The sequence below is a fragment of the Equus asinus genome, chromosome 2, assembly GCF_041296235.1.
Source record: "Equus asinus isolate D_3611 breed Donkey chromosome 2, EquAss-T2T_v2, whole genome shotgun sequence".
In the NCBI taxonomy this organism is placed as follows: domain Eukaryota; kingdom Metazoa; phylum Chordata; class Mammalia; order Perissodactyla; family Equidae; genus Equus; species Equus asinus.
Genome location: NC_091791.1, coordinates 131,290,089 through 131,315,111, shown reverse-complemented (window position 1 = coordinate 131,315,111; position 25,023 = coordinate 131,290,089). Strand labels below are relative to the sequence as shown.

At 50.8% G+C, this 25,023-nt stretch overlaps 1 protein-coding gene across 2 annotated transcripts in view; it reads left to right on the top strand.

Annotated features, from left to right (window-relative positions):
- CORO2B (coronin 2B) overlaps positions 1–25,023 on the top strand; it is a 139,754-nt gene that overhangs the window by 64,870 nt on the left and 49,861 nt on the right. For both annotated transcript variants that reach the window (XM_044764641.2, XM_070499206.1), the window contains exon 2: positions 6,479–6,679. In XM_044764641.2, the coding sequence (XP_044620576.1) occupies positions 6,479–6,679 (201 nt within the window). The remainder of the gene's footprint in view (positions 1–6,478; positions 6,680–25,023) is intronic.

Here is a 25,023-nt window from a genome sequence, read left to right as displayed (position 1 = left end):
CACTCAGAGGCTCCTGCCAGACAGGAACCTGGACCCGGCCTGGGCCCGTGGGGCTGTGCAGGGCGGTGGGGCTGTGCAGGGCCAGAAGGAGTTGGATGATCTGATAACTTACAATCCGGTAACCAAAGAGAGAAAACATACAATACCTAAAGCTGGAAGCAAGTGGCAAAGCATAATCTCCTCTGTGGGATGCCCTAGGGGGAGATGGCACTTGTCACCGGAGCCCTTGTCTTTCAGGGTCACTGCTACCCAGTGGGAGTGGGAGGCATTATGATCCCTGTTTTACAGAGAAGCAAGGTCCCTGGCCAGGGTGGCAGACCTGGGATGGCTGCTGGTACGCTCCCACCCCAACGCTCCTCTCTGTTGCAACAAGGTGTCTTTAATAAAGTAGAGGAACTCTCTTATCTGGGGGCTGGGAGCCCATCTAGTCCCATCCTTTCTTCCCTGTTGCCCTTGACCAGAGGTCACTCACTGAAATCTTGAACGCCTCCAGTGTTGGGAAGCTCATTATCTGTCAAGGCAGCTTCTTTTTCCATCTCAGGCAGCTCTAACCATTAAGAAAGTCCTTCCTTTGGGGGAGCTCAAATGTGTCTCAATCTTGTGCTCATTGCTCTTGAAAGGTTCAGAGAGAGAGAGAGTGTCCTCCCCTCAGTAGAACTAGCTGGTGGGAAATCCACCAGGATCTAGGCTGGCCGTGGGGGTGAGGGGCAAAGGGCAAAGGGCCACATTTTCAGGTCCCCTCTTGGCTGCCCACTCTGACTTCCCTTGAGGCCTGGGCAGCTCCTCCAGTGCCAGCCTCGGTGTGGCCTCCTCCCCCGGGCGGCATAGGGAGGAGTCTTTTCTGCTTCCTGCCCGCGCCCCCAAGTGTGTGACCTCAGACTGAAGTCAGCCTCTTAGTAACCTCGGGCGGAAAGGTCAGACCTCCAGGGCCTGCAGACGCCCTGCTTTGGCCCACACTGTGCGCCTGTACCTGATCTAGCCTCCCGAGCCTTCCAGGCTTCTGTGCACCAACCTCCAGAACAAACCCTCAGCACTGGCCAGCTGGGCCCCTCACTGCCGCCACCGAGAGCAGGGCATGCTCACATGCTCTGCCCTCTCCTCTCTATCCTCACCCCCACCAAAGCCAAGCGAATAGTAACAGGGGCATCCTTAACCCGAATCAAACCAAGGCTTTACACCTGACTCCTCAGGGTTACAGGGGATACAGGAATGACTTAGAAGATGTCACAGAGCAACGTGAGACAAATCACTGGAACATTTAAGAGAACGGACTTGATGTCTTCAAAAGATCAATGTCACTAAAAAAAAAAAGGTGAAGGGAGTGTTCTGGATTTAAAGGAGGCACAAGAGGTGTCACAACCAAATGAAAACACTTGGGAGCAACGTGGCTCCCAATCCTAGTTCAAAATATGGAATAGCTGTAAAAGGCATTTTGGAGAATTTTGAGTATGGGCTGGGTATTGGATGGTATCAAGGAATTGTGAATTTTCTTAGGTGCGATCATGGTGCTGTCCTAACATAGGAAATTGGCTTCCTTTGTGGGAAATGCGTGCTGATGTAATGAGGGCAGGAGTCATGATGTTTGCAACTTCCTTTCAAATGATTGCACAAAAGAAAGAAAAGAAATAAGTAGCTACACACACACATGCACACAGAAAAAGAAATATGGTAAAATGTTAATGATAATTAACCTAGGTGGTGGGTGATGATTGTACCATTCTCCCAACTATTTTTATATGTTAAAATATTTCATAATAAAAAGTTGGAGAAGGGGCTGGCCTGGTAGCATTGTGGTTAAGTTTGTGCACTCCACTTTGGCGGCCCGGGGTTTGTGGGTTCCGATCCCAGGCACGAACCTGTACACCACTCATCAAGCCACGCTGTGGTGGCATCCCACATACAAAATAGAGGAAGATTGGAACAGATGTTAGCTCAGGGCCAATCTTCCTCACCAAAAAGACAAAAAAAACAGTTGGAAGGAACACAATATGGACTGCAGAGTCACGACAGGTTCAAGTCAACCCTGGGCTTGCTAACTGTCTGAACTTGGGCTGAGTCTGTTTCCCACCCTGTACAACAAGGATGGTCCAACCTTCTTGGGGGTTATGAGACTAACCATGTGTGCCCAGTGCCTGGTGCTGTTTCAGTTCATGGCCCCCTCCTCCATGAAGCCTGCCCTGATCCGCCCGCTTCCCTGACCTCTCATTCCTGTAGCACTCACTCTCTCTATAGTCTGCTTGCCACCAAGCCTCTGTCTGATTCCCGTAAACTTCTCAGGCATCGGTTTCATTCCCTGCAGTGGCCTGTAAGAGACTCGAAAGCAGGGTCTGCGTCTGGTGTTTTCCAGGGCGCCTCTCATTAGGCTGGGCCCACGGGAACAGCAGTGATATTTTATCTTGAATAGGGCCTTGCGCCTGTGTAATCTCATTTGATTCTTAAAACAACCACATAAAGTCAGAAATTATGGATCTCATTTTAGAGATGGAGCACCTCAGGGAGACGAAGTGTCTTCCCCAAGGTTAGTAGGAGTCCGAGTGGGTGTGGAAGCCCAGGACGCAGACTCCCGGTTCAGCGCTCGGCCCTGCAGGCTTGCTGGGGGTTCGTGTGGGGTGAAGCTGCAGGCCCAGTGACGAGGAACCACAGCTCATCAAGGGCCCCCTGGCCTCCCTCCCCCAGTCTTTCCAAAGGCCCAGGAAGAGAGTCTCTATCGGGACCCAGCCCCGGACTACCAGCCAATGGGGAGAGGCCAGTGCCCTGGATGCTGAGAACAAAGGTTTTGGGACAACATTCTCCGTTTTTCCCAAGAGAGAGGACTATATCATCCTAGGCCCTGCCGGGAAGCCCCACTTCCACGCTCACGGGAAGAACGTGCCTGCTGAGTGCAGGCCCTGGTCCTCCAGGACGTAGCATCCAGCTCGGGAAAGCCAGATGGGCTGCGAGGGGCCACCGGACTGTGTGCAAGAAGGCTGCCAGGGTGCCCGCCAGGAGCCTCAGCCACCAGCGCCTCTTTGCTATGTCTGCTCCCCTAGGACTGGGGAGCTGGGGAGAGGACGGAGAGAGGGAGAAAGGGCCGAAAGAGCAAAAGGAGGAAGGAGGGAGAGGAGGAAGAGGCGAGGTCAGATGGGAAAACAGCCAGGGGTCGCTGGCTCCTCCCAGGCAACATGGGTACTGTGTGGAGGGCAGCGGAGAGCCAGCCGGGCCAGCTCACACAGATGTCTCGGAGCTCTGGGACAGCACGTTTCCCAGGAGGCCCGTGTCAATCCCTCAGCCATGTTGGACCCAGGCCCCTCCTCTCAGCCTGCAGGGCTTTGGAGGGTTCCACATGGACTGGGGGTGGGCAGCACAGAGCCCAGCCCTTCCTCTCCTGCCTCGTATTCTGCTCTGTTAAGTGAGCGTCCCGAGAGGGGCCAGGCCGTGCTGTGCACATCTTGGCAGCTTGGGACTGACTCCTCCGCACACTTGGAGGTAGTGGGGATTATTAGCTTCCTTTGTATAAGAGCAGATGGAGGTGGCACAGAGAGGTCAAGCAGATTGCCCAAGTCACACAGCTAGGCAGCAGCAGAAGCAGCACTGGCGTCTAGGTCTGCGTGGCTCCCAGTCCAGTTCTTATTACCCTTCCCCTCACAGCCGCCCTGAGACCCTGCAGTGAAGTCTGCACCTGGGAAGAGCACAAAGCTGGGCCATTATCAACAGGCCTTGTTCGGCCCCTCCCAGGTACCCAGCCACGGGCTGTGCTGGGGGTGGAGAGAAATTGAGATCCTGCTCACGGACGTGGGCTAGGAAGCGGCTCTCTGGGCCTTGTGTTCTGTTGGAGGCTGAACTGCTCCCGTCTGTCTCCCACCAGGCTGGGCTCCCTCCAAGGAGGGGCTGGCCTGTCACAGGACTGGGTGCCCAGCAGGGCTCCCCACGGCATCTGGGACCCATCTGAGGTGCCCAGGAAGATCACAGACCAGTCTTCAGTCCTGCTCAGAGGTCCTGGGGTCACTGCCTGCCTTCACAGAGCTGAGACCTGCCTTCGGGACGAGAGAGCCTCTGAAAAGGTCTAGACCAGGAGCCGAGGGGGAGGTGCTGGATCTCCGGTTCTGAGGAGGTCGCCGCGCACTGTGCCGGCAGAGTTGAGTCCAGCCCTGAAGGCTGAGGTTGGGCTGGGCAGAGGAGGGGGGCAAAGGCATTCCAGGCCAGCAAGGAACAACAGGTTGGAATGAGCAAGTGTGCCACCTCCTTTCTCTTCTGTGGGAACTGTGAGATCTAGAATCTTCTAGAATGTTCTAAAATGTTCTGGAAGAGACAGAGCGATTCCCAGCACTGCTGTATCAGATTGAATTTTTGCCAGGCCCATGAACCACCTATACTATATTTTTCATGCTGTATTTTTCTTTGAATTGATTCTTTATTTTTTAACTTAGCCTTATTAGCAATAATATCCGTGAAATGATGGATTTTGCATGCAAGTTATATTTTTTCAGATGCAAAGTAAAATAAAGACTAACTACTAAAATTTAAAACTTCATCTCTGTACCACGTAAAGGAACCGTGAATGACGCCCCCAGAACTCCACTCTGGGGATCGATAATGTAATCCAGATGAGGAGTCAGAAACCAGGGCGGAAGGGGCTTGCCTGGGGTCACACAGCCAGGAGTGACCAGCCAGGCTCCCGGCCAGCCGGTGAGCCGGCCTCTCCAGCAGACTTTGTCCTGAACAGCCTTGGGCAGAACTTGGCAGAGAGAGCAGAAGGCAGGCGGGAATGGGGTGCAGTGTGGGCAGGGGATGGGGCGTAGGGAGGAGTGGAGAGTGACCTGGGGGAGAGGAGAAGGGCTCGGGGTGGGGGGCCCAGAGAGCTGGGGAAGAGGGGTTGCCTGAAGGTGAGGAGGCTTCCCTGGGATTCTCCTCATTGGAGCTGAACTTGTTCCTTCAAGAAAGGCCTTTGTAGCTGAGCTCCCTGCTTTATTTAAATCAAATGCAAAGTTTTGTTTTCAGTCAAATTCCTTCGGTGGGTTTCCTGATTCTGTGTGGTGGTGGCTCCTTTTGTTTTCTTCCCCTCGGAAATTTCATGTGAAGAAATGAGCTTGTCCCTTTCTGCCCTGAGATGGGGTGGGAGACTCAAGGCACCTCAGGAGATTTGGCAGGAAGGAGAGACCATAGATGATGGTGAAGTTGGGTCAGAAGCATGTTCGTTTTACAGAGCACTTATTGAGCGCCTGCTGTATGCCACGCCCCTGGCTGGGGACATGCGTGTGGCTCGTTGCACTTGGTTACGTGTCTGCCAGGATAACACCTGTGGGGCTCCATGTGCCATGCTGCCTATCTTTGGGGCTTCCCCATAGGAAGGTGCCACCTTACAGCGACGCTGGACTCCATTGTGGGCGGCCCATCCATTGCCCCCACCCCCTCGTGCACACCCATGTTCTCTGCTGTGCATAGCATGGGACAGGCGTGTGGTAGGAGCTGGTTGGTTGGTTGGTTTGAGCCTGAGTCACTGATGGTGAGTGGGGAGGGTTGGGGAGGGGACCACTCATTCCATTCGCTAGAACAGGGGCTCCCAAACTTCCGTGTGCTTCTGTCCCCCTGAGAGTGGAGGGGAGAAGCTGGATTAAGTGCTAATTTCTGGGCCCCATCCCCAAATATTGGATTCAGGAGGTCTGGATTGGGACCCAGGAATCAGCATTTCTAACAAGTGATGTGGGAGGCTCAGAAACCTCTTCCACCCCAGACGATTTTGATACAGGTGATCTGTGGGCCACACACTGAGAAACCTGGCTACAAAGGGTAGTCTGGCATAGGAAAAAGTCTCAGATTTCCAGTCAGGAGACCTGTGTTCATGGCCCCACTCCTTAGCTGTGTGGCCTTGGACAAGTCACTTACCCTCTCTGTGCCTAGTGATGATGATGATATATAGGACTAAGAGGTTTCTGAGGGTGCACTTGTGGATTAGAAGTCCTAGAGAGAACCAGAGGAGGGTATGACAATGGGTGGTCTTTTGCCTCCTTGCACGTAGAGGGGCACATCTTCTTCCCCTGCCCCCTGCTCATCAGCAGTGTTCTCTCCATCTGTGAACACCCAGCTCCTCCCTCTGCCTCCCTACTGAATTGAGCAGTTTCTGGCACGCAGGAGGCAGCCCATACATGTTGTTGGGTGGATGGTCTGCTCTATCAGGTGGTACCTCCCTTGGAAGGGAAAGGACCCGGCATCCTTTCTGGAAAGTGGGATGGGAGTGTGGACCAACAGCAGGAAATGTGTGAATGCACTCATGCCACTCTTTGCCCCTGTAGGACTTTATTGAAAGAGCATGTCCTCCAGCGCAGGACCGGGCATGCAATTCTTGGAGGCTCCTTGTCCTCTCCCTGCGCCCTGAGCGGGGTCACCAGGGCTCGCTCTCCTCCTGCATCCCTGGGGAGCAGCGTCCCCTCCCCAGTCTCCAGCCCAGCCCCTTCAGGAAGCAGTGACCAGCCTGACCCTTGTCCCTCCTGGCCCCTCACAGATGTCCTGGCGTCCGCAATACCGCAGCTCCAAGTTCCGGAACGTCTATGGGAAAGTGGCCAACCGGGAGCACTGCTTCGACGGGATCCCCATCACCAAGAATGTGCATGATAACCACTTCTGTGCTGTCAACGCCCGCTTCCTGGCCATCGTCACGGAGAGCGCGGGAGGAGGCTCCTTTCTCGTCATCCCCCTGGAGCAGGTAGGCGCCTTGCACGTCCCTCGCCAGGGCTGCAGCCCCAGGGCGGGGAGAACCTCACTGTTGGGACTCTTGCCCTTATTTCTGCCCCTTCCCCCGTCTTTTACTTCCTCATCCTGTGTCAGTGGCTGTGCCTTCTCTACGGTTTTCCTGAGATTCACCAGAACAAGTGCAGGCCGGGATACAGGAGACCCGAGATCTGTTTCCAGAACTCCCCAAAAGTGTGCATTTGGACAAGTCCCTTCCCTCGGGGGACATGTGGTTCCTTAACCCGAGGAATTGGGACGCCTGATCTCCAAGGCCGGTTCAGCGCTACAGTTCTCAGTCCTGGATGTCCTTTTGGTTGGGAGCTGGAAGGGATGAGCACCCAGCCATAGACACATTGGGCATGTGCAAAAATGACACGCATTAAAAAACCATGTGAGCTCTCCACTGAGAGGCTGGAAATAATCTACCTTCTCCCTCATCCCCCACCTCCTGTCTAAAGGTTTCCCCCTCTGTGGCTGCCTCCGTGAATATAGCAAATTAAATCTGCCAAGCCTGGATCATGAAATTTTGAAGCTCTGCCATTCAGGCAGAGTCCCCGAGGCCCCTGGGAGGTCACGCGCCTCAGGGAAAGTGCTCGCTGTCAGTCCCTCTTGTTTATGGCTGAGCTCTCCCTTCCCGGCCTGACTCATCTCCACTCCCAGCGTCCGCCAAGCCCCTCAGGGGAAGGAGGAGGCGCGTGCAGCAGGAAGCCGTGGTTCCTGAAATCCACTGTCAGCTAGTGGTGGAGGATGGATTTTTCCAGTCTCTCCTACCCACAATGAGGGAGCACAAATTTGGGAAAGGCTAGGCCAGATCCTCCCTTCCACTGAAGGGGGCAGCTGCACAGACACTGAGGACAGAGCCTGAGGCACAGAGAGGGGAGCCATGGACTTCGTGGCAGGAGGTCTGGGTTCTAGTTGGGCTCTGCCACTTGCCGGCTGTGTGACCTCAGGCATGTCATTTAACCTCCTTGCACCTTATTCTCCTGTGACGGTAAAATGGGCATCCTAAATTCTCCTCTCCCTGCATCTGTGATGTTGGTATCGAGTCAGGTAATGGACATAAAAGCTCCTGGTGAACCACACAGCATGTTAAGGGTGTTTTGGCATTTTCTTAGGTAAGTCGTCAGCTCTGCTTGCTCACGTTGCAGATGCCCACCACAACTGTAACACACTCAGAAGGATTCTGAAATGTAGCTTGCTTCCCTTCCCAAACCAGATGGGCTCAGATATCTGTCTACCTCAGGGACCGGCCGAGCTCCTGCCATAGCAGACCTGCGGGTCCCCAGCACATGTGGGCCGGTGCTTACTGGGGCTCGAGCCCATTGCTGGCACCCTGCCAGACGCCACTGATGGCGTACAAGGGTCAACAATCAGCGCCTCGCACTGCAACGAAATTAATTCCCCGTGGGTTAAAGATCTAAACATTAAAAAAAGAAGAAAAAGAAAAGGAAAGGAAAGCTACAAATGTATTAGAGGAAGACGGAGAGCATTTTAAAAATCATGTGATGGGGAAAGCCTTCCTAAGCAGGACGAGAATCCTCCAAGCCGTAAAGGAAACAACTAATAGATTAGAATAAATTTTTTAAAAAGGTAAAGTTTCCGTACTACAATGAGACACGTGAGCAAAATTAGAAGCAAGCCACGTAATTGAGTACAATATTTGCAAAGAGACAAAAGTCCAGAAAATATAAAGTTTCCAGAAAAATCAATAAGAAAAAGAACTCAGAAAATGGGCAAAGGATATGAATAAGCAATTCACAGAAGACAGAATCTTTCTTTTAACCTACTAAATAGGAAAAGATTCAAAACAGTAATTATCTTTGGTATTGCCAAAGGAGTGAGAGAGCAGGCACTCAAATACACTCTTGGTGCATTTGGTGAATTTACAGCTCACTCTTGGTGAAAGGTAGATAAAGGCAACTTTGCAATATTTCTTAAAGTTTAAAGATGCATGTCCACCTGCCCAGCAATTCCGCTTCTAGGATCTATCCCACAGAAATATTCTCAAGGATATATTTAGGAAAAAGGGTTTGCAGCATTTTTTAGTACTCAATTTTTTTTACAAACATCAATTTTTTATTATTTCCTACAGAAATAAAATTTTTCTCTCAAACTCCTTAAAAGCTTCTAAATCTTCCTCTCAATTTCTGCAATGGTACCAAAGAGTTTTATACCATCAGTAGCACTGGTCTAGAGTATGCTCAGATTTTGTAAACACTTCATAAAAAACACTGCAGGAGAAAAAGTACTCTTTACAGAGTGTAAGTCCGTCTCTCTAAAATATACATTGTGTCTGTACACATATATACATACTCAGTGTATGCATACCTTTCAACTTTCTTTGTTCACATTCTGTGATACCTTTTGTTTGAGTTGATTAATGATAGACTGATAGTGATGGCTCAGCCTACCAGTTGGTTTCTATTGTTGTCTCTAATTTCAAGAAGTTTTCACTTTATATAAGTACTTGATTTGTGCAGCACATTTCTAATAGTGAAAATTGGAAGCAACTTGCAAGTCCATCAATAAAGAAATGGGGGAACAAAGTAGGAAACACCCAAGCATTCGTTCTCAGTTGTTCAGCCTCAGAATCACTTTACACTCTTAAAAGTTATTGAGGACCCCCAAGGAGCTTTTGCTTAAATTGGCTATCTCTGTCAATATTTAGTGTATTCAAAATAAAAATGAAGGAATTTCAAAAATATGTATTTGTTAATTAACTTAAAATAACGATAATAAACCCATTCCATCTTCTCCTAAAAAACGTTTATGAAAAATAACTATATTTTCCAAAACAAAAAACATTAGATGAATGGCACTGTTTTACACCTTTGCAAATCTCTTTAAATTGGTCCAGATTAACAGAAGACGTCTGACTTGGCAAACCTTGTTCTGCACTCAGCCCGTTGCCGTATCACACGTCACGCAGTCTCTGGAAAACTCCACTGTATGCTCCTGAAAGAATGAGAGTGAAAAGGCAAATAATGCCTTAGCACTATTATGAAAATAGTTTTAACCCAACAGAGTCCCTGAAAAAGTCTTGGGGATCCTCCACCGATGCAGGGGGATATTTAACGAGAGAAAATGTTATGACATACTGTTAAGTGAAAAAAAAGATAAAATATGATTAATCCCATTAAAAAATATCCATCATGGCTGGCCCAGTGGTGTGGTGGTTAAATTCGTGCGCTCCATTTTAGTGGCCTGGGGTTCGCAGGTTTGGATCCCAGGCATGGAGATAGCACCACTCGTCAAGCCATGCTGTGGCAGTGTCGTCCCACGTTAAAAAAAAAATGGAGGAAGATGGGCACAGATGTTAGCTCAGCAACAATCTTCCTCAAGCAAAAGAAAAAAACCAACATCTATCTATCCATCTACCCATCTAGAAAAGACTGGGAGAATATACATCTAATGTTAAAAGTGGTTCTCTGTGAATATTGGAATCACGAGTGCTCTCATTTTCTTCTTTTTTCCTTAGCTATATTTTCTAAACTTTTTTTAGATGAACACAACATTTCGTGCTTTAGAGAAAAAAACAATAGAAGCAGTTTGTTGACGTGAAGAGGGAGCCCCTGAAGTTTCAGAGGCCGTGCCGCCCAGTGCTGGAGCTCAATTCTGCTCTCCTTTATGTGTGTTGCAAGTGTTTTCTCCCAGAGTAACATGCTGATGAGCTCGCTGGAGAAAATGCGAACAAGATGGAAGTACCTGTGCTGAGGGCCAGGGGTGGTGGCGGCAGGTGGCGGTGCCCGTGATCTAGGGGTCCCTGTGGTCTGAGGCAGGAGCCTGGGGTCTGAGACTTTGTGGAGCAGGGCCCTGCCCTGAAGACGGGCGGCTTAGCAGTGAGGGCAGCCTGCTCCCTGCCCTGCAGCCCCTGTGGAGGCCGTCGGTGTCCCACCCGCAGTGATCAGGGCTGAGCCCGCAGGCGAGGGCCGGGCTGGGCTGGGGCGACTGGGAGGCAGGGCTGACAACTAACAATGACAATAATGCCAAGTCCAGGACGCCTCGTGACAGGGCAGCAGTAGAGATGAGCTGCTCCACATCCGTCACTTTTCTAGGAAGCAGAAACTTATGTTATTTTAGCTCTGGGTTTTTCCCCTCAGTTTGATAGAAATCTCTTACAGTTTCTTACATCATTCGATACCAACACAGAAAAGATTTTGGCCATTTCTTGGCGAATGCTAATCGTCGCCTGAGGCACTGATGATGAGCTGTGCACTCACGTGGCACGCTTTTGCCCCTCCACTGAAGGGCCCCAGACTTTTCCTGAGCAGCCAGAAGGCCACAGACCGTCGTCTGTTTTTGCAGTTCTTCTCGGAAATTTTCCGGCAGCTGTCCGGTGTCCTTCCCGTTCCTGTCTTGCTTCTCTGAGAGGCTGCAGCCAGATGAGATGAGAGCAGCGCTAACCGGGACCCCGAACCCCTCCCTAGGCCGCCCTGCCTTCTGAGGGGGGTGAGGGGGCCTCTCCCTTTGTTCAGATTCGCCCAGAGCCCGCTTGCTGGGGATGTCCATATTTGCGATTAAAAACGTTTCTCAGGGTTGGAAGCCACGTGCACAACAGCTACAAACAACAGCGATGACGACGCCTTGCCTCTGAGCAGCACCCTCGTTCAACAAACTGTCTTTGCCCGTCCTCTTGGGTGGGAGGCGGAGCTGGCCCCGTCCTGCGGCTGGGGAGACGGAGGCTGCAGAGACGGCGGACGGCTGCTCAGGGCAGGAGCTGGCCCTGAAACCAGCTCGCTTACTTCTGAAGGCGCAACTCCCTCCACTGCCCAGGGCTTGGTGACCGGCGCAGTTCTGGGTGGCTGGCAGATCCCGAAGGAGCGGATTTGTCTCCCCGGCTCTTGTTCAGGCTGCTGTTGTGAAGGCCAGACCCTGTTTTTCCCTAGTTAACATTCAGCCGCCAGCTCTCCTTTCTGGAGTGGAATGTTAAGCTGCAGATGGGGGAGCGATCAGCACCCTGATTGCCTGGCACAGCTGGAGGGGCCTTATGAATATTCCAGAGACCGGGCACTGTGCCCAGCGGCCTGATTAATGGCTCGGGGCTCCCCAGGTGCGCTGCCCTTTCCTGCTGCTCTCCACAGGGGCCGCCTGCCGCCTCCACATCCAGGCCACAAGGAGGCCACGGCTGGAAGCAGAGTCCTACGAGCCCAAGCTTTAGCCACTTACCTGGTACCCCAACTGGCACCTGATAGAAAGGAAAGAAACCTGGCCTGGGCATGAGGAGTCTTGGTTCTCCCTGTAACCGGCAGTTCTCAGCCCTGGCTGCATGCTAGGACCACCTGGGGAGCCTTTGCGGGTCTGACATACCTGCTCTTTTTGAATCTCACCTCAAGTCCCATGATGAAAGTACAGTTATTCTCCCCATTTTACAGATGAAGAAACAGAGGCTCTGAGAAGTCAAGCAACTCCTTCAAGACTGCACAGCACACAAGTGGCAGAATTTAAACCCAGGGCTCTCCCAGCCACGTGCCTGCCCACCTCACAGAGGGTTGAGGAGAGGCATGTCTGTAGATGTGCCTTGTGTTATTATTACTGTCATTTGAATGTCTCCAGGGACTTCCTTGAGCATTAATTCAGCCAATACTTGATGAGCTCCTCTGACGTGCGACACCGCGTGCCCACGTCTTCTGGAAGCCAGGAGAGCAGGCATTTCCCAGACCCTTTGGGGAGCTTCCTTTCTGAAGGACTGAAGCAGCGATTTTGGGGCGGCAAGGAGAGGTAGAGAGAGGAGTGCTGGAGCAGGGGACCAGACGAGGTGGTGTCATTCCTTTAGTCCTGGGGTGTGGACTGGACACTGGGCACCGTGCTGGGCACTGGGGGCCCAAGTAATGTCAGGCCTGGTCTCTGAGAGGCCCGGGGACATCCCGTTGGTGACCTGGCAGGTGGGGGTGTCCTGACAGGGTCCTGTCCACGTCCTGCTCAAGGACCCGTCTCCATGGTATGTGGAGGGAGCTCTTGAACACCTGCTTCTTACCTGCCCCGCCAGCAGGTAAAAATCACGGGGCACCATCGCATTCTCCAGAAACTGGAGTCCCTGGTTAATTTACGTTCAGATTTAGCTGCATGTAATGAAAATAATCCGATTCTGGGATTGGGGCGCTGGGCTTGGTCTGCAGGTGGGGGTCATTCCTGCCCCTTGTCCAAGCCCTCTGGCCTCCCCTCCTCCCCCACACCTTGCTCAGTCTCAACGGCCTGGAGGCAGGACACTGCCCCCTTGTTCTCTGGGGCTGAGCTCTGGGTGCTGCATTCTCCTTCCCCAACCCACTCAGTGTGGCCTCCTCTTGCACACTCTTGCTTCTTCTCCTGTCTCTGCTGTTCAAGGGTGGGAGGCCTAACCAATTCCTCTGCTTCTCCCCAGCCCTGCAGGAGTGGGTGGTGGAGGTGGGCTGGGGCAGGAGTGGTAGCAAAAATCCACAGGGCATCTCAGTGAGGAGAGCAGAGCCCTGGAGCAGGAGAGCAGCACAGGACAGGGCTAAAAGATCAGGCTCTAGAAGCAGACAGACCTTACTTGAATCCCTGCCTTGCCACTTAGTTGCTCTGTGACCTTAGGTGAGTCACTTAACCTTCCTGTGCCCTACTTTTCCCTTCTGCAAAATGATGGAGTTGGACCACATGATCTTTAGAGTTCAATTTAGCCCTCACATTCTGTTCCCTTCTAACATCTTTTTATTCAAATGTGTCCTCACGGGTGTCCTGGTAGGTATTGTGCAGAATACAAGAATGAATCTGTCTCATCCCTCAAGGCCCCAACTCAAATGGGGCCAGCTCCATGAAGCTTTCTCCATCCCAGTACCCATCCAGAGGTGTTTTGTATCTATAGAGATTGGAGTACTTCCTACATGCCTCCTTATTATATAGGTGGTTAGTCCATCCACCCACCCATACATCCTTCCTTCTACCCATCCATCCATCCATCCATCCATCCCTCCGTCCATCCCCCAATCGGTCCACCTATCCATCCATTCATCCATCGACCACCCACCTATCCATCCAACAAGTGTTTATTGAGCACCTACTATGTTCTAGTCACACTTTCGGGACTAAGGATGCAGCAGTAAACAAGACCAGATCCCTGTCAGCATGGAGTTTGCAGTCCAGTTAACTGCTTCGATTGGACTGATAGCCCCCGGGAGTAGAGACCATGTCTGATTTGTACAGGGCCTGCACACAGTAGGTCCTCAGCAAGGGGGCATTGGGCTGACCTGAGGCCAAGTCCCAGGGGCTCTGTGTCCCATCTCCCCCTGGCTCTTTGCTGGTCTTGGGACCCCCTCCCCGCCAGGCCCCCGGGAGAATGTGGTGCCCTGCAGGGGCTGCCCAGACCAAAGCGGGGCTCTGAGAGCTCCCCTTAAAGCTCTTAGAAGAGTGTCACCTGACCCAGCTGCTCCTGCTCTGAAACTGAACGTGGAAGTTGGCAGACCAGTTCTCTCCATGGCTCACAGCATGTCTGAGGCCTAATAGTAAAAGAAGGGGGAAGAAAAGTGCCCAGCTCAGTGCTGAAGACTGGAATAAAATCAGACCTTTTTGCTCACCCGAAGCCTTTGCTTCTGTTCCGATTTCTGTAACACTCCCCCACCCCCCATCACTCCCCACAACCAGCATCGAGTCCTCCATCCTCCTCTCCCGGAAAACCCCAAATCTTCACCACTGGGCCTGTCTGCAGAGAGGTCTCCCCTCTCCGGGAATTCAGACTGTTCCCCATCCATTTTTCAGATCTTTCCTCAATTGGTCTTTGTTCTTCAAGCTGCCTTCCGCAGGCTCGCTGTAATTTGCATCTCAAAGCATGTGACAGCCTGAATGCGCAGTGACTTTGGGGGGGAACTGTGCTGGAAGAGAGAGAGAGAAGTCGCAACTTTATTCCATTTGTCTGAGGCCCGAGATTGACAGCTGTGCTCTGTGTTTTTCCCTTTTTTGGAAGAATGACTGCTTATTTTCAGAAAAGTGCCGGCAAGCTCTGCAGAAATGGAAGGGTTGCTCCCTCACTTTATTTCACGGGTACGGGTTGGGGAACTCTCTGGATTTGAGGTGCAGGGGCCTGGATGCAGCCTGGCTGGTGGTGTCAGGGGAGGTCAAAGAACCCCTCCCTCTGCCTCGGGCCAGGGCCTCCACTGGCTGTCTTGGAGCTTCATTCCCCTCAGTCCTCACAGAGCCACTGAGGCAGGAATAATAGGGTCTGGTTAGCCAGGACACTGTGAACTGGCCACGGGCCCTACCTGCCCAGAGGCACCGGCCTGGGGCATCCCACGCCTTTTGAAATCATAGCTTCATCCCTTAGCCATGAAACCCTAGATGCATAACCTCTCTGTGCCTCATTGTCTCTGTGTGTGAAATGATAACTGCGTGTCCTGGTTTCTCAAGGGCCATAATGATGAGTTAAGGTGCTGTATAAAGCTCTTAGCGTACAGCCGGGCACATGGTATCTGCTCAGTACTAGGAGCCACGTGATGCCAAGGGCTCTCCACCATCCAGTCGGCTTCCTCAGTCCCCCAGGCCCAAGGGCTCCCTGCCTGCAGCCAGCAAGTGGGAGGCTTGTCTTCAGCCTTCTCACTACTGTCTCGGTTGTCCGGTACTGTCCCTGAGCGTTCCTAGCAGTGAGGCCCACCCTACCTACGGGGCAAGGCACCCAGAGCCCAAAAGGGAACAGGCACCCAAAAGGGAATGGGGGGGTGGTGCAGGGTCTCCAGGGGGCACGCCAAGGGCTGTACAGGCTGAGTGCTGGAGGGAGGGGGCTCTGGGGAGGCGCCTGGGCCTGCCCCTCTGACGTCAGCCTGCCTGCTTCTCCGGACTCTGCCTAACTGCCAGGGTTACGGGAGGTCAGGCGTGTGAAGCTTTACCATAGTGTCTGGTATACAGCAGGTGCTCAGTAACCTGAGCTATGCTGCCCCTTTTATTATAACTACTGTAATGAGCTCCAGGTTCAGGGGGGACAGGGTGCTGGGAATTGGGGACAAGGGCTCTCTGGAATCTGGCTGGCCCAGATCCGAGGCACAGGGTGGGGGGGGGGGCAGGTGGGAAGGGGGGTGGTGTGAGTTTGAGATTCTATGCTCTGAGCTGGCCCGAGGCCACGCAGCCCTCACAGCCCATAGCCCTCCCTAGCCCACCTCCCGGGTGCCCCAGTTCCAGTCTGACATTGACACAATGCCAGAGTCAGAGGGGACTCCAGCCATCACATGTTCCGAGCGACTTCTTGTACCCATAAGAAATCCTGGTCCCAAAGAGAAGTGTCTTATCCAAGGTCGCACACATGGCATGCCTGGACACCCTCTGTGTGTTTTCCCAGGAATCTTTGCAATCACCCACTTCTGAGTCCAAAATCAGACCTACTGAGGTGTTGGTGATGGTAGTGACTGCTCCTTCACACGGGAATTTGCTCTTGGTTAAGGTTCGGGTGAGACCCAAAGGAATGTTGCTAAGAGTGGGATTTCAGACCGAGGGCAATCCGCTCAGCGGTGCAGCCATCCCAAGCCCTCGGGAGAGACGCAGCTCCTGACGCGGCCCTCCTCTCCTGTCCATGGACTCCCAACACTGCAGGGGACAAAAGTGATACAGGGTGCAGGAGGGGCTGGGGAGTGGAACTTAGGTGGCCTGGCTTGAAACAGAGCATCACCCTAGGGGCCAAGGGGGCCCTGAGGCTTTGGCCAAGACCCCTACTAACTGGCCCTTCTCACGCAGCTTCCAGAACAATGAGTATGTGTTTTTCTTGCCTGAGAATCTCCAGACTTGATTTAGTTCTTAGGGCAGTTTCCTTTTCAGGATGGCCCTTCCTCCTGTCCCTGTCCCCACCCCCATCCCAAGGCTCTTAAAGGGCCAGGTCACCCTGATTGCAGGGGTGAGGGGGTTGGTCACAGCATTCAGCCTCTTAAAACAAGAGACGTTGCTGTGGCATCAGTATTGCCTGGTGCTAGCCTGTCCTCCTCCCTTTCCATTCCACTCAGACGAGACCTTGATTTTAGTTGCTAAGCAACCTATGCCTAAGTTTCAGAGTGGGTCCTCAGGTGAACAAGGGAGGGAGAAGGCAGGGTTGGCAGTGCTTAGAACCCTGCATTTTATAGGTGGAGACACTGAAGCCCAGAGAAGGCAAGGGAGTTGGTCAAGGTTGCTCAGCTAGTTAGTGCCCTATGTATCAGATAATTAGTTGGGCCGCAAACCCTTCAGGATCTCTTTCCCCCGACCTCACCTTAGGATCTTTCTGTAGGAGGCTTCCATCTACCCAGATAGGGAGGCAGGATGCCCAGTGATGAGGCACAAAGGCTCTGGCATCGGTTGGCCTGGATTCAAATCCCCCATCCACCATTTACTAGCCATGTGCTTTGAGCAAGTTACCTAACTCTTCTGTGCCTCAGTTTCCTCAGCTGCAAAATGGGAGAAATCCTAGTCCCAACGCCAAGGCCGTTCTGAGGATTCAGTGGGTGTTATGCAAAGCCTGGAGGGATGCCTGGTACAGGCGTGCGTGTGGGCTCCCCTCCTAGGGCACCAGCACCCACCCTGGTCCCCCGGGCTTACTTGTTCATCTCAAGGGAGTTCTACCCCCATCTTATCAGTCTTATGAAGTTACAGATGTAGTACACAAGTATTCAGACTTCAGTTTTTAACACTGGAACATGTTGTTCAAATAAAATAGGTTCCTAACTTTGGGGAGGTGGGGGGTAGACCCTTTTGGCAATCTGGAAAAGCTCATGGACCCCTTCAAAGAATAAAGTTTTTTAAGTACATAAAATAAAATAAGTAGGATTACAAAAGAAACCAATTATATTGAAATATAGTTATCAAAGTGTCTATCAGAATTGTGATATGGTAGCATCTGTGCTTTATATTAACGCAGTCAATAACACGACCAGGTGGAAGGCCCGACAAGTGCATGAACCGTGCTTTGAGATGGCAGTGACAGGGTCATCGGATCTGGAGGTGTCTGTGATGTCTATTGAAAAAGTTACAGGTTCAGCCAATACTACTGGGTTTTATAGCCTGCATTTATAAACAAAGGAAATATTAAATTTCAGTTAGAGGCTAGTGAAAATATAGATGCAATTTTTCTCCTCTCCAGGCTCACATACCTCCTACACGGTCTATGGACCCAGGTTAAAGACCCCTGAAACAGCATCGCAGACGGATTTTCACTGTGTAAAATCAGGCCAAGCAGAACCACTCTGGCTGAACCCTGGTAGGCGGGGGCATGCCACCTGCATGAGCACCCTTCACCCCTGTGGGGCACCCCCAAATCCTAAGCTTTGCTGGCAGTGAGGAAGCCTGACTTCTCTGGTTCTTTGTGACCTTGGACAAGTCCCTTTGCCTTTTCAAGCCTCAGTTTCCCTAGCTGTAAAATGAGACGTTGGCCCCGTTGTCCTCTGAGGTCTTGTCCAGCTCTGATGTCTCAGGAGTCCGTGTTTCTCCTCCCCTAGAGATAAGGGCCTCAGAGCGTGGGTCTGCACGAACCCTGGACCAAGGAGAGGGAACAGCTGGGGCCGGGCTGGCCAGCTCCCAATTGTTCAAGGAGGAGGAGGAGGAGTTGCGTGGTGCTCTCCAAAGTGACAGCTGGGGGAGCCTGGCTGGGGGCCTCGTCCTCGCCTGCCATCTGTGCCTCCTTCCTGCAGTCCGCAGGCGGGGGCAGGTGGGGGCTGCCGGTGGGGCCCCGGGCCAGACAGCAACCTGGGTTGGGGGGGGAAGGGCTGCCGAGAAAGTGCCAGGGAAGAGCCTGGTTCCCTGATGGTGGGTACTTGACTCTTTCCACCACCTTTTCCCACCCCAGTCTTCCAGGGTTCTGGAGAGGGCAGGATACACAGCCCTGGGTCCAGCTAGGCTACTTAAAGGCTATGTGACCCTGGGCAAATTACGTAACCACTCTGAGCTTCACTTTCCTCCTCCGTCCAATAGACATCATTCCTAAGACAGCCCCTTGGGGTGGGAACAAGTGTAGATAAAGTAAGTACCCAACACAGTGCTGACAGTGGTAGGCACTTCCCCCGGCTCAGTGCTACAGGCCATCCCGAGAGGACTTACCCCTGGGACAGTGAAAGCCCCTGCTGGTTGGAATGGACACTGAGGCCGTGGTGAGACCCTGGACAAAGGCCTGTAAAATGCTCTCACTGCCCCCAGGCATGGGGGCCCTCCCCTCCTCCAAGCCTGAGCTCCAGCTCTGGTCTCCTCTGGACGGCCCTTAGTCGCTGATACCCAGGTGTGGAAAGTCTTCCCCATTTAGAATAACATCTATTTATAAGGAAGTATTTATCTTCAGATAGTAAAACTTTCACACAGTTTGAACTTTAAAAGCAATCAAAGGACACACAGTGAAAAGTCGGCCCCTCAAACTAGCTTCTGGTGACTCAGTTCTTTTACCGGGAGGCAACCAGTGTTCAGAGTTCTCAAGTGTCTTCTCTGAAATTTTATATATATCCAAAGATAGATGTATCTCTCTACACAAGGATAGCACACTGCTTGCATTGTTCTCTCTGTATCTTGCTGTCTTCTGTGTAATTATAGATCTCGGAGATCTTTCCACATCAAATACAGAAAGTGTCCTCACCCTTGTTTACAGCTACACAGGATCCACTGTTTGGACAGACCATTATTCGTTGAGCCACATATTGCCTACCGACTGGCATCTAGATGGTTTCCAAACTTTCGCTATCACAAACGGTGCTGCAGAGAATAACTATGGCCGTGCCTTGTTTCATGTATCTGTAGAAAAAATTCCTAGAAGTTGAACTGATGGTTCAAGAAGTACATGTTTTCTCCCAGGAGACACACACACCCAGAGGAGCATTTCTCCCTGACATTGTAGCAGGCAGATTGTTTAACAGGACACAGAAAACAATGATTATAAAAACAACAGACAAACTGGACTTTTTCAAAATTAAAAACTTTTGCTCATCAAAAGATAAACATTAAGAAGGTGAAACGACGACCCGCAGACTGAGGTGACATTTGCAATGCCTCTATTGGACACAGGGCCGGCATCCACAATACACGACTGAGTTTTCAAATGGGCAAAAGTAAAAAGGCAAGATTTAAACTGGCATCTCGTAAAAGAGGATATCCCAGTGGCGAGTATGCCTATGAAGAGGTGCTGCTTTCTCAGAGTAGTTTCAGTTAGCAATTTTATTAAGACTACGGCTAAAAAAATCTTTCTATGTTCAAGACCTCTTTGTACTTCATTTTGTGTGAATTGTTTATCTACATGCTGTGCCCATGAATACTCACTAGGAAAATGAAATTAAAACCATGAGTCAGGGGCCAGCCCCGTGGCTGAGTGATTAAGTTTGCACACTCCACTTCAGTGGCCTGGGGTTCACCAGTTCAGATCCTGGGAGCAGATCTACAAACCGCTCATCAAGCCATGTTGTGGCAGCATCCCACATAGAAGAACTAGAATGATTTACAAGGAGGATATACAACTATGTCCTGGGGCTTTGGGGAGAGAAAAAAAGAGGAAGACAGGCAACAGATGGTAGCTCAGGGCCAATCTTCCTCACCAAAAAGAAGAAGAAGAAGTACAGATTCCTGGCCCAATTAATTAAAGTCTCTGGAGTAAGACACAGAAACCTGCTTTTAAAAAAAACAAAAACCACGAGTTACTACTATACACCCACCAGAATGACCAAAATTTTAAAAACTGACAATCAAGTGTTGATGAGGATAAGGAGCAACTGGAACTCTCTTACTTTGCTGGTGGGAGTGTAAAATGTTACAGCCACTTAGGAAAACTGTTCTCCAGTGTCTAATAAAGTTAAACAAATGTCTATCCTATGACTGAACAATCCCACTCATAGGTTAATACCCAAGAAAAAGGAGTGTGTATATCCACCAAAAAGACTTGTAAAAGAATACGCATACCAGCTTTATTCATAATAGCCCCGAAGTGGAAACAACCCAGACATCTCTCAGCAGCGTAAATACATTGTGGTACATTCATAAAATGGAATAGTATGCAGCAGTGAAAAAAGAATAACCACCCACACCCACAGCAGCATGAGGATCTTTAAAACACGTTGAGCAGAAGAATCCAGATGCAAAGTAGTACATACTATGTGATTCTACTTATTCGAAGTTCAAGAACGTGCAAAATTCATCTGTGGTGACAGAAGTCAGAATAGTCGTTGTGTGTTGTATTGGCAGGAGAAAACCTTTAGGGTGATAGAAACGTTCTGTATCTGGAACATGGTAGTAGTTACATGACTGCATACATAGGTAAAAATTCAAGGAGCTGTGCAGCTAAGATCTCTGTATTTTATTGGCTAAAAATACACCTTAGTTAAAAATTTTGAACTAGGGAGGAGAAGGTATGTGCTTTTGATAGATATTGACAAAATCATCTTCCCTTGAAGTTATAATAATTTACATACCCACCAGCAAAGGATAAGTGGGGCTGTTTCTTTATCCCCCTGAAAATGGAGTGTTACCATACTTTTAAAATTTTTGCTAAGATGATGTGTGGGAAACTTTCTGAGTAGTTTCAAGTATCATTTTTATTAAAAGTGAGGTTGAGGGGCCAGCCCAGTGGAGTAGTGGTAGAGTTCATGCACTCCACTTCAGTGGCCCAGGGTTCACTGGTTCGGATCCCGGGCATGGACCTACGCGCTGCTTATCAAGCCATGCTGTGGCAGTCATCCCACATATAAAATAGAGGAAGATGAGCACAGATGTTAGCTCAGGGCCAGTCTTACTCAGCAAAAAGAGGAGGATTGGTGGCAGATGTAAGCACAGGGCTAATCTTCCTCAAAAGAAAAAAGAGGTTGAAATATCTTTATATGTTTAAAATCTATTTGCGTTTCCTTTTTGTGTGAATTGTCTATCCATATCTTTACCCATTTTTCTACAGGGTCATTAATTCTTTTCTTATTGGTTTAATCATTATATATTAGGGAAATTAGCCCTTTGTTTAGGATTTGAGTTGCAAATATACCTTTCAAATGGTGCTTTTTGCAATGCAGATGTCTTCTTTTAAATTTCAAGAAGTTTAATTTGCCTGTCTTTTCTTTTACGGCTCTGGATCCTGGGCCGAGGTTAGAAAAGCTGTCCCTTCTCCCTTGTTATGAACTAACCCTTCCCACCAGGCTTCCAGTACTTTTATAATTTCAGTTTTATGTTTAAATCTTTGATATATTTGAAATTTGTCTTAGTGTAATGTATAAGGTATAGTTTCAACTTAATTTTTTTTCCAGCTGGCTGTCTAGTTGTCTTAACCACTTAGTGAGTGATCCATCTTTCCTCCTCTGATTTGAGATACTGTTTCTGCCGCATGCTACATTTCTGTGTGGATTTGTGGACTGTCCATTCTTTTCCACCGATCTGTCTCTATGCGCCTGCCAGACCTCAATGCTGTTACTACGGCTTTATCATATGTTTTAATATCAGTACTAGTCATCATTCATCATTGTCTTTGCTCAAACGTTAGCTGCCTCTTCCTGCTTGTTTAGTGTTTAATTTCAGAACTGGGATTGTATTAAATTCATGGAATAAATTAAAGAGAGTGGACAACCTGATGATGTTGAATCTATCTTTGAACATTGTTTACTTGTTCTTGTCTTTTGTGTCCTTTCGTAATGTGTCAAAAATTTCCTTCCCATAGAACTTACACATTTCTCGTTACATGTACTTACCCTCTTTTGTTGCTATTGTATATAGAGACCTTTTCCCATTGTATCTGCTAATTGGTGATTATATATTTAAAAGCCATTGTTTTCTACAGGTTAACTTTTATCCCACCATGTTACTAAATTTACTGATTATTTGTAGTGGTTTTCAGTGCTTTCTTTTAGATTTTCCAGGGTTACTATCTTATCATTTGCAAGTAGTGATAATTTTACCTCTTTACTTAGAATTGTTATACCTCTAGTATCTCTTTCTTTTCTCACTGCCTTGGATGGTACCTCGGGGAAAGTGGTGTCTTATCCCAACTCTGATGGCAATACGTCAAGTGTTTCCCCAGTAACTACTTTGCATTGAGAAAGATAGCTTTTTTCCACCAACATTTCATTATGAAACTTTTCAAACATACCTCAGTGTTTAAATAGTTTTGCAGAGAATACCGCCTGGGTTCTACTGTTAACAGCTTACTGTACTTGCCAATAGTGGGCGCCCCATTTGACGTGGGGAAGGAGCTTCAGATGGAGAATTTCTTGGGGACACTCTGTGTAGCCGGCACAGGACCTGGCATGTGCTGAGTCATCAGATGATGCTCAGATGTACAAATACTGACAGTGAGGCTCCAGGCAGTTTAGCGCCCTGCCCAAGGTGTCACGTGGGTTTCAGAAGTAGAGGGAAGCTGAGATGTTGGGACATGATGTGAGTGGGGTGATGCTCCCATGAAAGGAGGCAAAGGATGACAGCCACCCCCACCCCTCAGTGTCCTGAACTTCTGCAGGACCCCTGGAGGGGATGATAGCGGCTCCGAGAGAGTCTCTTTCCTGACAGCTGGTGGGAATTTCCTCTCTTCCTTTCTCTCTCTGTCTTCTGCTCCTGCCCAGCCGGCCCCTCCTGGCAGAGCCCCATCAAAGAAAGGGAAGTGGCCTTCGAAGGTGCTTCCCTCCCCTGAATGAGCTCTTCCTGGACAGCTGGAGCAGGGCAGCAGGGCGGGGTGTGAGGAGTGCGAGCTGGGGGGTGGGTAAGGATGGGGCCAGAGGAGCTCTGTATCTCTCTCAACGCCGTGGTGGACAAGGGGCCTCTGCATTGTCATTTTTTATTTATACTGTTGCAATCACCTCCTTGAGTTTAAAAAAAAAGATCTGAAAGAAGGTACACAGTTTGATAGTCAGGCAGACTTGGGTTCAAATCTTGGCGCTGCCAGAAACTAGCTGTGTGACCTTGGTCACGGCTCTCAACTCCTCCTTGGGTGGCGGGAGGATCTGCAATCGCATGGAAGTGCCAGTCTGTGCCCGTCAGAGGAAGGCCCTTGGCAAACGGGCACTGGGTGTCCCTCTCCCCAGCCTTGCCCCTCCCGAATCTCCCCTCACTCTCCCAGGGCCCCCCTATTCTGAGTACTCCCCAGGCGTCCCCTCCCTTTCCCCTTTCCGGATGAAGTCCACGCCTACCCTGGCTCCGTGAGTCTCCCACCCACCCCTCCTTGGGGAGTCACCCTGCCCTCCACCCCAGCCCTGAGCCAGTCCTGGTCCTCCCACCTCCTTGCCCTTCTCCCTCCTCTTTCACTGCCTTCCTCCCCCGCACAGCTCCAGCGCACCGCCTCAGGGGAGCCTCCTGGGGCCACCGGGCTTGTAGGTCTGCCACCAGGTTCTGCTCCCACCCATCCCCGCCATTGGCGGGGGTTGGGGGGTGAGGGAGGGCAGGTGTCTCTGTCTGTCTTCACACCTGTTCCTGCTACTACTTTCTGGCCTCCTTAAGGCCAGGGATGATGCCCACTCATCCTTCTACTCCCAACAGCCAGGGTTCTGCCAGGATGCTGGACCAGGGTCCCTTTGGATGGGGAAATGTTTTGAGGCTCAGGGTGGTGATGAGTCTTGGCCAAAGCCCCACCCACATCTGCCTGGCTGCAGAGCTTTGAAGTTAAGACTCTGGGTGAGGGATGCGATGGGCGAGACCCCGTGGACAAGACAGCGGCTTCCAGCACCCAGCTGCCCGCAGCCGTTCCCCCATGTGGAGAAGCTGCCTGCTCGAGCATCTGGGAGCAGTATCCAGGGAGCTTAGAGTCAAGAAACCAGGTTGGCTTCTCTCCTCACTCACCGGCCCTTCTCAGCCTCAGTTTCCCCCTCTGTGAGGCGGGAGAGTGTGTGAAGTCTGGGGCACTGTGGGTGTCGCCTCCCGCTCAGGAATACAGAAACAGTTAGTTCTGTATTAGTGGGGAGGGAGTTGCTGGAAAGGGAGAGAGCTTCAGACCCCTTGGCTCATCTCTGAAAAGAACTAGAATGTGTGTCTGTGAAGTCATGAGCTTCGGGGCTGAGAATCCTGACCAGCGACCTCCCAGCTGAGCTATTGGACCCTGCCTTGGTTTCCCTGTTTCCAGACGAGGTCGTAAAGCCTGCCTTTCAGGGCTGTTAGGACGACAGTGATCACTCACCCCTGTGGAGCACGTGCACTGGCCCGGGGACTGCTCCTTGCCTCACTGAATGCTCACGGCACCCCTGTGAGACAGGGGCTGCCCCATTTTACCAAGGAGGAAACTGAGGCACAGGAAAGTTAGGTAAAATTACCCAAGGTCACACAGCTGGAAAGTGACAGAACCAGAAGAAAACTGGCTGATGTGGGCCAAGAGGGGACAGAGGACTCGGCACGTAGCCGGCCTCAGTCGGCAAGATGGCCTGGGTCGTCTGCGGTTGCCACTTGGCCATCTGGAGGCAGGATTGGGGAAGGGAGGGGAAGGGAGAGCAGCAA